The sequence below is a fragment of the Ailuropoda melanoleuca genome, chromosome 10 (genome assembly GCF_002007445.2).
Source record: "Ailuropoda melanoleuca isolate Jingjing chromosome 10, ASM200744v2, whole genome shotgun sequence".
In the NCBI taxonomy this organism is placed as follows: Eukaryota; Metazoa; Chordata; class Mammalia; order Carnivora; family Ursidae; genus Ailuropoda; species Ailuropoda melanoleuca.
The window spans coordinates 65,142,118-65,160,707 of NC_048227.1; the positions used below are offsets into that span (position 1 = coordinate 65,142,118).

Consider the following 18,590-nt stretch of genomic DNA (forward strand, 5'->3'; position numbering starts at 1 on the left):
CACAAAAAAGAGAGAGAGAAAATTTGGGGTTTAAAGGAAACCTAAGTGTTACTAGAAGCCTGATTGAAGGATTCACATTTGTAGACCGGAAATACAGCGCAGATTTCTCCAGAGAGCAGTTTTTTAAAAAGTTGAGGGGGTGGTGTTACGTTTTAAAGGTAGCTTGTGGGGCTTATTTCCCAGGCTTAAAGTAATTTAGGGGAGGTGGTACAATGCTAGGTTTAGGGTGATAGGACAGTGGCCACTGCCCAGGGCCCTGGAACAGATCCTGCTGTCACAAAGCGCAAGATAAGAGAGTAATCACGGTGCCAACCAACATTTTCGGATCGAGCATTCATCACGTAAGCCCAAAAGGTACAGGCATAGGCCGTGTTGGGGTAGACGTGCCCCAAACCGTCAGCCAGTGGCACGGCCTCAGCAATTCCCCAAAGCCTTGACGCTCTTGCGGAGCGAAGCCAGCATTCTTTTTGTTTCCCTTGGAGTAGGGAAGGTAGATTTCTTCATGAGCCACATTGAGGTCCCCACGTAGCACAAGGGGCTTGCAGGGGGCCAAGCCCTTCAGGAACTTGCAAAAGGCTTCATCCCGGAGCTGCCGGGACTCCAGGCACACCAGACCTCTACCTGCTCTGGGTACGTAGGCTGTTCCCAGAACAAATGTGTCGAATTCAGCCACAGTCACTCGGTCTTGCTGATCATGTTTCTGATCACGAGGGCCGTAGGAGACTCCGAGTGGGCGTGGGTGGGAGAGCAGGCCCACACCCTGTACCTTCCCTGTCTGATGGCGTTCACCAGTTCTGATGGGATAGTTCAGGCAGCAGAGTTTGTTCTCTGAACTTTCGGTCTCTTTGAGGGCACAGGATATCTGGGGCTTCTTCCTATACCCAATCTAAACCCTCCTCCTTAATCCAGGCTCCAAGCCCATCCACATTCCAGGAGCAGCTCTGGAGTATGGCTGATTTACCACTGGGTGAGGTTTTCTGATCTGGGGGTGAGGGGTCCTTAGACAGAACTGGCGGCTCTCCTGCTGCCTCTTTTCCATTTCTCTTTGCTCCTGTCTTACTCTTCTTGGTGTCTGGCTCAATCTTGGGCTCATTCCTGTCTTCTGCCGCAGCTCTCTTTCCCCTACACTTTTCCCTCTGTAACAAATGCCCTTCTGAACGTGTACCACGTTGCCCGCTGAAGCCGTATTTTTATTGTGTTATCTGCTTGGGTCGCAGCCTGCCTCCTCTAAAAGACATCCCCATGTTTTAGAAATTACAACTACTTGTCACAGTTTAAGATCCCGGAGCACGGCTTACAGAGAGCATGAGAAATACCATCAGTGCAAAATCAGACTTCTGCGTTTTGTTTCTGGTCTCATCTTATACCCAAACAGTGAGTCACTTTGATTCTTATAAAGTAGAAATGCTTCATAAACATAAAAGCAAATTATTTACTAATTTCTTCACATTCATCTCTTAGTGTTATTATGTGGACTTTGCTCTTATTCATGAATGTTTGTGGTTTTTCAGGTAGTTGAAATGAATGAAGTCATTGTAAACCTACAGTGCTTTCAATTGGCTGGCTAATACTTTTTATGAAATAAGCCTACTTTATCACCCTCTCTTAAAGAAGACAGAGGTTCGTCTGAAATAACTAATTCTGGGTGTGGAGATATAAAAGAGGCTAAAAAATATTTCACAATCAATTCATCTTTCAGATAGCCAATCACTTGTCACTCAAACTGCTTTTTAAACACTAGCATTCTATGGAAGAAGCAATAGAACTGTTGTTTTGTTTTGTCTTCCAGTTTGGAAGATTTAAACAATGATTTTTCACTTTTGATTAACTTTTGTCACTTTTTGGTTGAATGTTTATATTTTCGAAGATCACGCTAGTTTCATTCTAGAACTAGAATTGTGTATTACAGCTTGATAGAGTTGAAAGGGACCCTGAAGATGATCTAGCCCAAGCCTCTTGTTTCACAGTTGAGGAAACACCTTGCTTGGTATTTCTCGCTTCAGTGCAGATGCAGGCATCACCAAAATCAGCGTTGCCTGCTTTGACATGTCCACTGTAAGCTGGACCAACCCGAGGTTGGGGAATAAACAAACAGGGACGAAAACAAGTTTATGATGTCATCAGCCCAGCTGTTGGATTGTTCTGCCCCCAAATAATTTCTAGTAAGAGGCAGACTTAAATTCTGGAACTATATTCATTTATTTCACTGAATAAAGATGGCTGATAATTTGTTTACTAAATTTTCTTTGGTTCTCTGTTAGATGACCGAGTCAAGCATTAACACCCCGGAGAGCCCAAGAGCCTATTACGACAGTGAGTTAGCGCCCTCTAGCACCTGTCGGAGTCACCACCGCTAAGAAACCTTTCAGAAAATGTCCCTGTGAAACTGTGTTGAGTTCTTCACACCACCTCACTTCAATTCTCACAAAACTGCACGACATCCATTGAGACAGCTCTGTAAGGAGAGAAAGCTAACACGCAGCGTGGTGAGGGCTACTTCAGGAGTGAGAAGAGCTGTGGACGGGGAATGACTGACTTTGCCGAGTGACACTGTGATGACTACGAAGAGGTCCTGGCCCTCTGGGAGCTCCCCGATTAGTAGGAGAGACCGGATTTCGGAAAGGAATGTTGCAATAGGTACCTTGAGAACTACTGCACAGTTATCAACTTTTTTAATAGTGTGGGAGCAAGGAAACAGACCACTAACTCTGCTCAGGGTTGCGAGGACAGCTTCAGGAAAGAGATGACTTTGCACAAAGGATTAAAGGGTGAAGAACGGAGAAACATCATTCAGAGCAGCAGTCAGAGCAGCTGAAAAGGCACCCAATCGAAGAGCACGCTGATACATGCGTATGGGTAATGCAGGGGGTCAGTGCTGTTGGAAGCTGGGGTGCATGGGATGGAGTGGACAGAGGTGGCTGGAGCAGGACTGGGAAAAGCTTCTCTGTCCACACAGGGAATATGGAACTTGTCCTCTTGACGATGGGAGTGCTGGGGGTTTCCAACTGCAAAATAATGTGATTGGATTTCTTTCTTTTTCTGCCTTTTGAGTTGAGAAATATAACCCACAGTCAGAAAACTACTAAAACAAATATACTGTATAAAGCATAGTTATGAAGCAAACACTTTGGTACCTCGCACCGTAATATAGAAATAGAACATTGTGAACACCCGGTCCTTCTTTCTACCCCCATCGTAATCCCATTCAAGTCCTAAAGACGATAACCACTGTCTTTGTGATTCTTCCTCACTACTTTGCTTTTCTTTACTGTTCTGTGACTTGTATATACTTCCTCAGAAAATAACATTTCATTTTAACTGCTTGTGAAGTTTTTATAAATGGAATAACACTTAAAATTCTCTTTGTCTTTGAGCGTCACTGCTCCACATCATGTTTGTAACATCGTCCTTGTTGGCTGTTGCCGTCGCAGCCATTTATTTACTTAAACTGCTGAACAGCATTCTCCTGTCTGAATATTTTGTAATTTCTCTTGCATGATGTTGTCGGATATTTGTTCTTTGACTTTCTAAAACCAGTTCTTTCCCAACACAAACAATATTGCTATGAGCTTTTGTACTTTGTATCCTACTCGCATGTGCAGAACAGTTTCTCCAGCCTATTCCGGTTTCTTCCAGGAAGTTAACTCTGATGGGACTGTGTGGCATCCACCAGCGGGGAATGAGATCATAATGGTCTGTTCCACTGTCAAGGAGGGTGGAGAAGAGGTCCGATCAGAAGGATGGTCCCAAGGCAGCGTGGAGCTGTGCAGGAAATGGAATGGCACCCACAGGTGACCCTGAGTTTTCTAGCTTAAAAGACTGAGAGCCTTAAGTGATAGCAAAATTCTGGAGGAGGAGCAGGTTTTAGGGGGGAAAATGAGTTCTATTTTGGGTTTGAGGTGACTGCTGGACGTATAAGCAGAAATGTCTGCTAGGCAATCAGAAATGCCTCTTGAGAACTTAGGAGGGGAGGGGCTGGAGGTGAAGATGTGGAAATGGTAACATACAGTTGGTTGTCAAAGACCCGCAAAAAGAGAGTAACAGTCATTGTTGGCACTTTCTGAGCATTTACCATGTACCAGGCACTACTCTAAGAATGTTACATGTGTCTCAAGAAACACAAGCATTGGTGAGGATGTGGAGAAAAAGAAGCCCTCATGCACTGTCGGTGGGAATGCGACCTCGTGCAGCCACTGTGGAAAACAGTATGGAGGTTCCTCAAAAAGTTAAAAATAGAGCTACCCTATGACCCAGAATCACACTACTAAGTATTTACCCAAAGAATATGAAAACACTAATTCGAAAGGGTGCATTCATCCTTCTGTTCATTGAAGCATTATTTACAATAGCCAAACTATGGAAGTAGCCCAAGTGTCCACTGATGGATGAACGGATGAAGAAGATGTGGTGTATACAGACATAACGGAATACTACTCAGCCATCGAAAAGAATGCTGTCTTGTCATTTGCAACAACGTGGATGGAGTTAGACAGTATAATGCTTGCTAAGCAAAATAAGTCAGAGAAAGACAAATTCCATATGATTTCACTCATACGTGATATTTAAGAAACAAAACAAATGGCCAAAGGAAAAGAGAGAGAGAGAGAGAGACAAACCGAAAAACAGACTCTTAACTATAGAGAACAAACTGAGGCTTACCAGGAGGGAGGTGGGTGGTGGGATGGTGGAAATAGGTGATGGGGGTTAAGAGTGCACGGATGAGCAATGTATAGAATTGTTAAATCACTATATTGTATGCCTGAAACTAACAGAACACTGTATGTTAACTCCACTGGAATTAAAACAAACAAACTTAATAAAATTAAAAAAAAAAGAATGTTTCATATATCAACCCATTCAATCTTCACAACAACCCAAGGAGGCATAGAATACTATTATTTTCATTTTACAGATGAAAGAACCAAGGCACAGGGAGGTCGAAAGCTTGCCCAAGGTCACACATCTAGCCAGTGATGGCTCCAAGAGGAGATTATTCAGGTAGTGTGTGCGGAAAGGATTGAATTTTAGTGAGTACCAGTATCAATGGTTGTGAGGAGGAGCCTGGGAAAGACACTTAGCTGAACAGTCAGCAAGTTAGGAGGAGAGCCAGAAGAGGGTCATTAATAGCTGAACTTAAGTTAACTGGGTAAGGGAAGTCAGGTGCCAGGCTGGAGGAGGTCGGGAGGAGTGCCAAAGTCGAGTCATAAGAGCCAAGCTGGAAACTAGGTGTCAACAAAACCTATGCCTGCTTGGCTCACTGCTTCCATGAAAGAAAGTGAAACCTTTTTAAGGAATCTAATAATAAAATATGGAAAAAGAGTTATTTGCCTTTGGTTGCTGTCTACAGCTAAAGTAAAAAGAAAAATCCCTCCCTTGAGAAATTCAGTTATGTATGGTAGGGAAAGAAGGTAGAGAAGTGGGGCTGGTAGTGGGGAAGATGAGTGCTATATACCCGATAGGTCTGCTGAATAAACAAGCTGAGCTGGGCAGGAAGGAGGAAGTTGTGAGAGAGTCCCTACCCTGCCGGCACCGGCAGCTCCGCCGCCCCCCACGGTGGTGGGGTCACTCTGATGCAAGCTACTGGGAGTGGGTGTCCAGATGGCCCTTCAGCCATACCTGGAGCCTGTCCCATGGCTCTATCTTCTCCATGGTGTTGCCCTTTTCCTCCCTTGATAGGTGTACCTGCTGTTTGTCACAAGGCTGGCAATCCAAGATGCTCAGGCAGGCATGATCTCTGTAGAAGGGTCCAAGTTCTGAGCCGAACACAGGAGACATGCTGCTGACTCTGCAGTAAGAGAAGAGAAAATCCAAGTCTGATTCTCATTCATTCACTGATTCACTCATTACACTCACAGATACTCATTGAACACCTATATTGTCCTGGGCACTAGGCTAAGACCTGTGTAACCAAAAAGGGATTAAATCAAGCACGATTCTCATCTTCAAGAAACATATAATCTAGTTGGGGAGATGAAAAAATAGTAAGTAGCAAATAAAAGATTATAAAACTGTCATAGGTAACAAGAAGACAAACAGGAGGCTAAAAAAGATGGAGTGGATGGGGGAATTTAGAAAAGCTGATCATACAACACATGGTAGATTTCACAGGCTCACGCTTGCCCAATTCTCTTTGCCTTTAATGCATAGGAGAGGACCGTACTGCCCCTTCCTTTGCAGTCTGGTGGAGGTTGGTGACTAGTTCGGACCAAATACTGGTATTGGATGCAGGACACTTCCATGATAAAAATCATCTCCCATCTTCCCCGCGTCTGCCCCATTTCTCCACTATCTCTCCATACCCACACATAAGGGAATAAATTAAGGGAGGGATTTTTCTTTTTACTTTAACTATAGACAACAACCAAGAGGAAATAACTCTTTCTATGTTTTATTATTAGGTTTAAGGAAGTTTCACTTCCTTTCCTAAAATATGTGGCATTAGTTTAGCAGTCTCGTGGTGAGCAGCATGGAAACTGATAATGGAGGGCTAGAGAGACCACAATTCTTATTTGGCTGCTGACAAAACTAACTCCTGCCTTAATTTGGAAAGATTATGTAGCTCAAGAAAATGTGGCCCGAGGAGAAAAAATTAGAAAACAATGTTTCTAGTGTGTGTTGGTTGCTCCTAGCTATGTTTTGGCAAGACATTATAAGCTCAAAAAAGAATTGGTTGATTTGTGAGCAGAAATGAAAAGGAATAGAGATATTTCAGAAAAGTGAGGACTTGCAAAATTGGAAAACCTGACAGGTTTTAGACTCCAAACTCTAACAGAGAATTTGGGGAAGCCTTGAAGACAGTGTCCATTAAAATAAACCAGTGGAAAGGCCAAATAATTAAAAGTATGGTCTCTACACCTATTGGTAATACCTCTGAGTAAGTTCAGGAACTTTGGGGCAAAGATAAAATTAAGGCATTCAATTGGTAAAGAGCCTCAGAAAGAGAAAAATAAAGGTGTAGCTTTCCCACAGAAAACTATAGTCTCATGTTTACTCAGGGTACCTGTACAGGCAAGAGAGAAAGACAGATACATACAAATTAGGGAGGAGAGAGAGAATGCGGCAAGAAAGCAAAAGAATATAGTAGATCTGAGAACAGTGTTTTAGAAGGAACTGTAACAGTACCGGCAAATATAGTTTACTGAAATAAGAGACAACATTCTTACTAAATAATTTTGGGAGACATTTACTGTCAAAGGAATCATAAACCCACTGACTCGTGGCCTTCCAACATTGTACAAATAGCACATGGACTAAGAACACTGCTCCACCCCCAGAAGGGCATATACCCATTGAGTATGCGGCCAAGGATGATAACAGAAGACCCTCCAGAGGTGGGAGTCAAGAGATTCAACGAATATTTTTCAACCACCTTGCCCAGGGGAGAGGCCTTTCTGGAGTTTGCCCAGGAATAACTTCAGAAACATAACAGGTCAATCAGCACCTGCTGCTAGCTTCCACTTTTCCCTTTCAGAATGGAGTGTTTGCTGCAGTTGTCCTGGCCCTGTTCCTCCGCTGTGCACTCCCCGTGTGGGACAGATTAACCTATTATGACTAGTTCATGGTTCTGTAGCTCAAGATGGGCCACATGAAGACCTGATGTGGAGACTGCCACACACTACCCAGACTCTGGACTGGGAGCTCCATGATTGGACTTCTGGTTTGTTTCTTTTGGGAAGAAGGTGGAGTGGGAAGAAGAGTGAAACAAAAGAGTGACCTATAGTAGAACTAATGATCATTCCTACCCTTCTAGCAAATGGAAAGATGACATGTCCGTGTCTCCCTGCAGTAAGGTGGACCACAAGACTGTGTTGAAGCATTTAATGGCTACTGGGAGACTCCCACCCCCAGGAGCTAGGGATCTCACCAGAGCCTCTTTTATAAGAGCACTAATCCCACTTATGAGGACTTCACCCTCACGACATAAGCACCTCAGAATGGCCCCACTTATTAATACCACCACTTTGGGGGCTTAGAGCTTCCACATATGAATTTTGGGGAGACATATTCTGACCACATCACTGTCTGTAATGAGCAGGAAGAAGGAACAGAAAATGCCCTGGAGACAGGGTGTTATGGAATTATCCAAACATTGCCAAGATGCAAATGTTGCCTAGGAGAAGAACACAGACACAGAGATGACGATCTGTATGCTCACCATTGAAAAGCAAGCCCTAAAGAGCGGAGAGTTACTTCCTAAAGGAGCAGAGTATCAAGCCCCCAGAGCTGAAGCAAGGAGAGCATGGGGTTCCTAAGAAGGCCAAGGCTCCAACTGGAAGACAACAGTGTCCCTCTGGCCTGGTTTTCTAGTTGCCCTGAAAATTAGGAGTCAATATGTACAGATGAGAAGCCATTTCAATTCAGTACTGGACTCTTAAAGCACTTTCTAATATCTGCCCCTACTCCCTCCTCCTACGGGAAGAAAATAATAACTAAAGTGTTATTTAAAGGTATTTCCTTTCTTTTCTTACTGTTCTTGCAACTTGATAATAGTCCCCCAGGAAAGGGATCCTGGGATAAATTGGAATTCTGTCTACTAGGAGTCACTTCCCCTACCCTAACACTCTGTTGCTCAGTCAGGAGCAGTTCCCAGCCTGCATTAAACAGTATCTTAACTCACCAAACGCATTGGCTTTTTGGATTTCCCCATACATAGGTGGTTTTTAATGAAGCTAGACCAAAAGAGGTAACTCCAGGAAGCTCAGGAAAAACTTGTCTGGAGCAACACTTAAGAGATGGTGGTTTCTAAACTGCTGGAAACTGAACTTCCTGCTGTCCTTCAAGAGCTCCACAATCTAATCACTCACCCACCTCCATTCTTCTCCACCTGCCTTTCCTCCTGCCTTGTTTCTGTGCCGATAGTGGGTACATGGAGCCTACAGAGCACAGCTGAAGCCTTCTCTGAAGGAGGCAGAGGGTCTTTCCATCTTGTTTCCCTCAGGACTTGGATAAATGCCACCCAGTCCCACCTTTCCATCTGATCTTTTCCTCTTCTCCTCCTACTGCTTTTTGCCATCTTCCCCAGTTCTCAAACACTTCATTTCTTTATCTTCTATATTCTTCAAACACAGTCAGTTTCTCACTGGGATTTATTACTTTGGGCAAGAAGAGGTGGATTGTTGGCGTTCAGGTTCAGGGAGCAACCCTTATAAGCTCTGTGTGCGGACAAGGAAGGACAAAGAAGAGCCTGTGAAATTGCCTCTTCCCGGACTTCTTTCTCAGAGATTTTTCATTAGATCAAAACATTTCATGCCAGTATTTTTTAATTGTAGAAGGAACATATATGCACATTAAAAAAAAAAAAGACAAACACTAAAGAAAGATATGCAACAAGTCTCTCTCCCTGCATTCATTCACAACCCTTTCCCTTACTTCTCAGAGGTAAACATTTGACAGTATTTTTTAATCTTGCAGAGAGTATCGTACACATCAGCAAGGGACATACATACATTTTCTTTTTCTTTTCTTTTCTTACACGAATGTACGGCATGCAGTGTTTTTGTTTATCTTTTCCAATTAGCATGTCAACTCTGTCTTTTCACCCACACCAGCACATACAGATCTACCTCAATCATACGCACCTACTTTGTCTTCCATTGCATAGATGCGAATGTTTTAAATATGCAACATATTTCATGTGATATATTCTTTTTTTGTGATTTCATTTATTTATTTTTAAGTAATCTCTACACCCACTGTGGGGCTTGAACTCACAACCCTGAGATCAAGAGTCGCATGCTCTACCAACTGAATCAGCCAGGCACCCCTCATGTGAAATATTCTTTTGGGGAAGATCTTCCACAACATTTTAAGTTCTCCATTGAGTTAACGTGAATTTTTGAGATTTTGCAATAATGTCATTTATAATTTGAAGAAATCCAAATTTCCTCCTATTAAATTACTTTTTTCTTTATTCTTATCCTTTAATCTTATTTGTTATTTATTATTATTATCTTTGGAAGTCCAAATCTTTGATCATAGTTCACAAACTAGTAAACCAAATTTGACAGCAGGGGAACTGGACTTGTGATGAAGCAAAGTATAAGTAAGTGGCCATTGACAATGAAGCTCTAGCATTCATTAAAATCACCTGCGAAATAATTTGAATCAATGGAAAAACATAACATAATTTACGAAAATTCTTAATAGACTTTTTTTTTGGTTTTATACCTTTATTTGACAATAAACGATTAGTTCTCATCCACATGAGCTGTAGTTTTGAAAGTGGTGACAGGTGCATAGGTAACCAACGTACGGAGCTTGTTTGGTGAGTCTTCATCCTCATTATGTTTTCTGGACAACTGCACATGGAATACATGGTATGGAACATTCTTATTCCTTTGGCCCAAACAGCTTTGTTGAGCCTGGTGTCAATGTGCACATCTGAAGTTCCCATCTCCTTCATGATAAAGTTCTGGATCTCTTTGAGTGCCCGAGGGGTACACTTCTTGAAACCCACTCATAGATGCACTTGCGAATGTGGATGGTGTGTTCTCTGGTCACCACCTCGGTGATGGCAGAATGACCCTTCTTCTTCTTGCCACCCTTCTTTGTGGGAGCCATTCTGCTGTGTCCTGGTTGGAAAGGAAGCTAGACATGGGTTTTAAGAGCCATGGAAAAATGGGCACCTGGGTGGCTCAGTCAGTTGAGCATCGACTCTTGATTTTGGTTTGGGTCATGATCTCATGAGTCCCATGTTGGGTTCCACGCTCAGCACGGAGTCTGCTCATGATTTTCTTTCTCGCCGTCTGCTCCCCACAAGCCCTGCTTGCACTCTCTCAAAAAAGGGGAAAAAAAACCCATGGAAGGAAAATAGAACCTTTATAGACTTACGGTGTGAGATCATGATGACGATGATGATAACAGTGATGACAGCAAAGACAGGCCACATCTAGGTTCTCAGGGTTAAAATAATCATCTTCTGTAAAAAAATAATTTTTTAGTGTATAAATCACTGAATATTTAAAACTTTATGATAAGTTTAGAAAATTCATGCTAAGAAAAGGGAAAAATAATTTGTAAAAACGTTACTTGAAATGTCATGGGTTTGCCATTTAACAAATGACATTCCTGTGTCAGGGAAAGGGTCTGATCTTTCCCTCCTTCTGTTTTATACTTCCATTGGAAGAACTTTTATAAACATTCAAAAATCTTAAGATAATAACAGGTTCAGATTTTCAAATGCATAACATAAACAATATATTTCCATAAATAATAATGCACAGAAAGGTATTCTCTAAGATTAAGAGTGTCAGATCTAAATTTACTTGTTAATTTTGGCATCTAAAGTTGTGTCTTGCACATGGATATCAAAATATAGATGAATTTTGATTTGATTTTATTCTTACGGGTGGGTCTCGGGACCAGGATTGATACTTTGCTAGAATCTAGAAGTCACATTCCAAGCAGGCTCATACCATTAGTCTGAGTTCTCATGAAGACTACAGAGAATAACGTTTGAGAACTAGCTCACTTGAAGATGACTACAAGCAACTTTTAGATTCACAGTGTGAAATTCTTTCAAGAGTTTCTCTTCCTTTCTTTTCCACGAATTTTTTTGAGGTTTCTGAAACCAATTCCTGACAATGATAATGATAGTGCTGAGAAACAAAGTACTACAGTTAAAACAAAACAAAACAAGACCTGTAGCTATTGGTTTTCCAATGTGCTTACCATGAGAATCTCTCACTCATTTTTTAAAAGCTAAAGTAAATTGGTGTTAAATTATAGATTTTCAAAAGTGTAAAATTCTTTCAAATATTTAGTCTACTCTCAAGAAAAAAATTCTTGAATCCTCTCCACACCATTAGTATATTACTCTATTTCCACGAAGTACTGAACTTCTCAGCAATGTGTTCTCCACACAGAGCTGGATATAAAGGGCTGAGCAATCTTCAATAGAATCAGAACTAGAATCACCCACTGCTTCAGCTATGGCAGGAGTAGATGTTGGGTACTGGACTCATCTGCTGGTCCTGGGAGAAAACTCAGACTGGCAGGCAGAACTCAGACTCTCACAATTATGGTAACCTGTACTAAGTATAGAGTGATCATTGGTATCTGGAAGATCCATGATTGGGGAAGCACAGTGGTGGCAACCCCAGGAGTTAGTGTTTGGAGACACAAGCTGATAGGATACTAGGTCAGGATGCAGCTCAGTCTGTAATGAGTTTCAGGGGCAGGGTGGCAAACCACATACTCTGGTCTATAGAGCCCCTAAATTGACCTTCCACCTGCATCTCTGCCCTTGTGATGTGCCAACTTCCTTCTCACCTTTAATGTTCCATCACTCCAGCTTGCTTTCCAACCACAGACTGCCAAGTTCCCTTGCACCCCAGAGCCTTGCTCATTCACATTTATCCTTAAACGTCCTCTCCTTACAAAGGCTTTCTCAGGACACTCTCTGCCACATGATTCCATTTTAATTATTTTCATAACCTCGATGAGTTTCTTCCTCATTATCTATCCTCACTAATATAAGCTCAATGAAAGGAAGGTATCTGTTTGTCCTGTTCCTTATTGTACCCAATAATACTAGGCACCTTTATAGATTCCTATCATATTCTGGGGGCTTATTAAACATTTAAATGAATGACTGATTGAACAAATGAACTAATTAATAAACTGTTAACAGATGAATTACTCTAGCTGGGATAGGAGACTGACAAGATGGACATTTCTGTAACTAAAAATATTTGAAACCAAATCCTTGATAAAATAACAGGAGCTAGGGAGAAAAAGAAAGCCATCACCAGATGCAAAAGTCTTAATAAATGAAGGGAATGAACAGATGGCCGGAGTGAGGTGGGGGAGGAGGTTGTGCTGAATAGCTTGAGCCTCAGTGGAGAATAAACTATTAGACAATAATGGAAAAGCCTGGATTTGGACATTGTAATGGGAGAATGCCAGCCAACCCTCCTTCTTGTTTTGAGAAATGTGTTACTCAAGAGGACCAAAGGGCACATTTTAGTTAGGTTACAGTTAAGGGAGATTTGCATAAAGCCATCTGCATAAAGGCTGTGGATACAGTGGGATTTTGTTCATGATGGTATACAGAAAGCGTGGAGCAGGGAGGCAACACCTTTAGGAGATGTGTGGTGGGAGTAAAGAAGAGTCTAGCAGTAAGAGGGGCAGAGTCAGCTGAGGGACAAAGGAAGAAAAAAAATTTTTTTTGAGATGTAGGAATAAAGCAGAAATGACCTGCCTCAAATACGGAACTTTGCTGCAAGTTTACAGGAAGCCTGGCCATACCCGGCTTAATCTCAGAGAGGAGGGCCACAGCTGTCCTGCATGACAGTTTGGACTCACACAGAGAGAAGAGCTTTTCACCAAAATGCTACAGAATGGTGGTTTTGTGCCAGGCACTGGGAGTGGGAGGCAGCTATGAAGGCAAGTTGGACTAAGAAAAGAAAAGAATAATACATCTCTTTCCCCTTCTCTAACGATCCACGTGGTTCTGTAGCCTACTTACTCTTCCCAGGCCAATAAGACAAACTTGGTGGATGAGTGCTGGCAGTAACCAGTTCACTGTGACCTGCCCACCCAAACCCATAGCCAGACACCGTCCTTGTAACGAGGTGGACCACGAAGGGCACACCAGTTCTCTTTAGTGGAGGATCATTGAGTCACCAGATATAACCCTCGGTCTAAAACTGAGCATTGATATGGATTCTTCAATCATGCACAATTATTTGCTGTCTATTCCCAATGTTGCAGATAAGAGGCAATCCCTCACATTAAACATTCATTTAATGGGTGCAGCCTACGTGAAAATGTGCTGTACAAACGCTACTCAATCTACTTGTCTCAATAATTGTGAAAAGTGAGAACTATTATCCTGCTTGTACAAATGAGAATGCAGAGTCCCAGAAGGGCAAACTTACTAAAACACACACACAGACACGACGCACCTCCAAAGCCTATGTTCTTTCAAGTACAGCTCACCTCACTCTGAAGCCACACAGAATAAGGCTCAGATTTGCAGAAGTGGTTACAGTTTGAGTCAGAGCAATGCTGCTTTGAGGAAAGTGAAGGTGGAGGAGACAACATGGTAGTTTGATGTAGCTGCAGATTGAACTTCTGGGGATCAGTTAGTGTTTTTTGAATAACCATGTCAGCCCTGCCTCTCCACCCACCTCTGAACAACTGGGTGGTCACTGAGTAAAAACCAGATAGTCGTCCAGGTACTGACAGTGTCAGGACATACCTGGGGGAATAAAAGAGGCAGAAGCCAGTACAATATGTTCAGTCTAAAGCCCTGTCTCCGGGAGATCAGAGGAGAGAACAGTCAGTGTGAATGTGGCTGGTGATTCTGTCCAGAAGGGGGACAGGAAGGGGACAGAAGGTCATGGAGGTCCTAGAACTTGAACTGGGCTTTGTTGTGATTTAGCTTATGAAAGAGAAACCAGAAGTTTGTCCTTGAGTAATGTTTCCTGTAACTGACTAGCTTTTTTGTAATCGTTTGGGTCTGAGAGTTGGCTTAGGAAGGAAGGCAGCTGCAATAGGCGAAAATCTGGCGTTTCGCGTTTACCCAAGTAAAATTTGATACTCTTTCCATTGGATAGCTGCACTGAATCAGGAAGGGTATGGAAAGTCCCCTGGTTTCTTGTCAGCTGGGTGTAAACAAAAGTAACCACGGAGTGGGGCCTATCCTCAATCAAGTTCCTGAATTGTGAGAGAAGTCACCAGTGATCCTGAGAGGCCCAAAGGTGTGTCCCCCAGAGTGGGTCTACTCTAACTAAGAAAGCGAAAGCTCACGGAGGCCTGAGAAGCCCTTTTCCCCTGTCTGGAAGCCGCTGCCCCGCGAAGCTGCTGCCCCGCAGGGTGGAAAGCCCTAGACCTCAGCTTCCCCAAACCGTTGGAGGTGCAGGGCGGTGAAGACGCAGAAGCTTCCAGGCCTGTCCACGGCGCCCCCGGCAGTAGGAGGCCCATGGAGAAGTTTCGGTCGGTGCTAGACCTGCACCTCAAGCATCACAGCGCGCTGGGCTACGGCCTGGTGACCCTCCTGACGGCGGGCGGGGAGCGCGTGTTCTCCGCCGCGGTGTTCCAGTGTCCCTGCAGCGCCACCTGGAACCTGCCCTACGGCCTGGTCTTCCTGCTGGTGCCCGCGCTGGCGCTCTTCCTGCTGGGCTACGTGCTGAACGCGCGCACCTGGCGCCTGCTGACCGGCTGCTGCGCGCGCGGCGCCCGCTCGAGGAGCTGCGGCGCGGCGCTGCGGGACGCCGTGGTGTGCGCGCAGCTCAGCGCTGCCGCCGGTCGCGCCGCTCACCTGGGTGTCCGTGGCGCTGCTCGGGGGCGCCTTCTACGAGTGCGCCGCCACCGGGACCGGCCCCCTGGCGCGGCGCCTGTGTCGGGGCCGCGACCCCACCTGCGAGGCCCAGCTGCCGCTGGCACCTTGCGGCCTGGCCCAGGCGTCCGACGCGCAGGCCTTGCTGAAGGAGCTCAAGGCGCAGTCGCAGGTCAGGCGCTGGCCGCCGTCGGGAGGGTGGGAGAGGGGCCGGGGGAGGTGCAGGCGGGGTGCCCTGGCTCCAGACACAGGACCCCAGGAGACCTACTCGAACAGCGCGGGCGGGATACCGCGCCAGGCGCTTTACCTCCAGCCCTGCAGGATCCTCTTGATACCACTTGTCCGGGCCAAGTTGTTTGTCCAGCCAAAAGAAGGCAGAATTGTTAGAATAAAATGGGTTGTCCTGGCTCTAAAGCCACCACCCCACACTGCTTCTGGGCATATACAGCTCAGAGGTTTTTGAAAATGAATGCTTGTTTCATTGGATTTGCCGAAATTCCACGCTTTGAATTCTAGTGGAGCGATACCTAGGCCCCTTTCTGGGCCCTTGCCATGACTTGGAAAGTGACTTGTCCGGCAGTTCTACCGAGGGCTTGGGAGGTTACTGCCACTTCTTTCTCTTAAGAGACTAAGACCTAAAACTGTTGTTTGATCGTCATCATCACTGTGAGTAGTTCAAACTCTATGTAAGGATTGTTAAATTTTGGGGCGCCTGGGTGGCTCAGTCCCTTAAGCGTCTGCCTTCGGCTCAGGTCATGATCCCAGGGTCCTCGGATAGAGGACCGCTCTCTTTCTTGCTCTCTCTCGGGAGTGACCTTTCTCTCTCAAATAAATAAATAAATAAATAAAAACCTGGGGGGAAAAAGGATTTTAAACTTTTTTTTTAATAAAAAATGTGACTAAATTGCTGTTTTGTTGTGTTTTCCTCAGGTGCTGGGCTGGATCCTGATAGCAGTCGTCATCATTTTCCTTCTGATTTTTACGTCTGTCTCCCAATGCCTATCTCCCGTGAGTTTCCTGCAGCTGAAATTCTGGAAAATCTATTTGGAACAGGAGCAGCAGATCCTTAAAACTCAGGCCACAGAGCATGCAACAGAATTGGCAAAAGAGAATATTAAATGTTTCTTTGAGGGCTCACATCCAAAGGAACACAACACCCCCACCATTAAAGACTGGCAGCAAATTTCATCAGTATACACTTTCAATCCAAAGGAGCAGTACTACAGTATGTTGCATAAATATGTTAACAGGAAAGAGAAGAGTCATAGTATCAGATCTAACGAAGGAGATACAGTGATTCCTGTTCTTGGCTTTGTGGATACACCTGGCATGAACATTACTCCTGAGTTATGTCCTTATTAATGAATATGGGGAAAGGTCTTTTGAGTTTTCACTTCATTAGAAAAAAAAAGAACTTTGGTGTTGTTTATGACTGCTCCTTTTTTGATTTATCAAATTGTGGAAACAATTGTAAATCAAATAAAAAATTTAGAACTTTACCTATTTATTATATTAATTATAAAAAAGGAAGCAAAGTCAAATGATTCACTCAAAGTGACAAACTGGACCTAGGTCGGAAGTTTTATATCCCTAGTCTAGGGTCTTTTTCACTGAATAATAACGCTGTCAAATAAGACTTCAGTAGCAAAAACTGAAAGAAAAATGAACTTCTGGGGCGCCTGGGTGGCACAGCAGTTAAGCGTCTGCCTTCGGCTCAGGGCGTGATCCCGGCGTCATGGGATCAAGCCCCACATCAGGCTCCTCTGCTATGAGCCTGCTTCTTCCTCTCCCACTCCCCCTGCTTGTGTTCCCTCTCTCGCTGGCTGTCTCTATCTCTGTCGAATAAATAAATAAAATCTTTAAAAAAAAAAATGAACTTCTGACCTTTCTTTTAGGTTAGTCTATGTTAATTTCAAATTACCAGCCTTGCAGATTGCACATTGTTTGGAACATTAAAATACAGGCATTTTATGGCTCTAATGCAGTTATTAAATAAAAACCCAAAAAATTATCACAAAAAGGAAAGTAAAATAAAAAAATACAAAATATGAAAAACCAGGATAATTGCATGCAAAACTGTTGGTTTTCGCTTGCAGGATCAAAGGGAAATTTTCAAAGCATTTTATAATGGGAAATTTCAAACATGCACAAAAGTACAGAGGACAATGTTATGAACCCCTGTACAGTCATTACATAGCTTCGACAGAGTACGGAAGTCTGATAAAACCCATACAAATAAATATAGAAATACAGACTGTGATCTGATTTAGAGTGTGGGAGGGGACTGGGGAAATCTGTGCGAAACTGAAACCTGAAAAATAGCAGAGCACTTCCGTTTACAGAACAGCATGGCAAGGACTAAGGTGAGAAAGATGTTAGCACAGTTTGAATCCTTAAAGGTGACTGGAAAAGACAAAGCAAGGGACAGGTCATGCATCTCCTTGAAGTCATGCAAAGGAGTTTGGTTTTCATGCCGTGAGCATTTTAGGAAGATTGGTTCTGATATTCTTGTGGAAAAAAGCATGGTGGGGAAGAGGGAGAGCCAACATGGAAATGGAGAGACTGATCAGGGGACCACTGCAGTGAAAAGAGGTGGGAGTGAACTTGAATTGTGTTGATAGCAATGAAAACAGAAGAAATAGAAAGGTTCAAAGTAGATTTTGAACGTAGACATGACAGGCTTTGTTGATGGAGAGGATGCAAAGATTTATTGACAGCAATGGCATCTGTAGACAAACTTCTGTTGCTTGACAATACCAGAGGACTTTAGATTGTCATTTGTGAACATCTCCCAAATCTATGGTATTTTGTGTATTTTTAGAAAGAACACATGAAAATTATAAACTGTAAAGGAATTGAGCACTAGGCATATTTAGCCCTTCTTCCTCTCTCGACAGACTTCTGTGTTGACCTCTATATGCCCTTTGTTGCCCAGGATCATTTAAAAGAACTAGTCAGCAGAACTAACATCCTGTTGCTGAGCCCTATATTACAAGAAACTTGACGGCAGAAACTGCATGACCAGTTTCTTTCTATTTCCTAATAAATAATTTTGAAAATCGTAGCGTGCTTACTTTTATTTTGCTTCATTTCATTTTCCTATTTCTTTTGTATATTCTCCTCTTTCAGTATTCCCCTCCACCCCGGTCTGCCATTTGTCCTTCCATCTTCAATAGTATAGTCTCCATTTGTTGACTTATGCCCCACTTCCTCTTGCACAGTATTAATTATTGTTAAAGTATATATACTTAAGGGAAAAATGATAATGGTAGAGAGCTGTGTGAAGTAAAAAGTACCTTACTCTTTT

At 43.4% G+C, this 18,590-nt stretch overlaps 1 protein-coding gene and 2 pseudogenes across 1 annotated transcript; 1 reads left to right on the plus strand and 2 right to left on the minus strand.

Moving 5' to 3' along the window:
• Window positions 1-9: 9 nt before the first annotated feature.
• On the minus strand, window positions 10-1,190 carry LOC117804217 (annotated as a pseudogene).
• A 2,445-nt stretch (window positions 1,191-3,635) lies between these two features.
• On the minus strand, window positions 3,636-12,469 carry LOC109490364 (annotated as a pseudogene).
• A 1,986-nt stretch (window positions 12,470-14,455) lies between these two features.
• On the plus strand, window positions 14,456-16,778 carry CALHM6 (calcium homeostasis modulator family member 6). The gene is given in 3 exon segments (XM_019804726.2): window positions 14,456-15,249; window positions 15,251-15,455; window positions 16,214-16,778. Coding segments are annotated over 3 exon segments (960 nt in total). The 5' UTR covers window positions 14,456-14,926; the 3' UTR covers window positions 16,646-16,778.
• The last annotated feature ends 1,812 nt before the right edge of the window (window positions 16,779-18,590 follow it).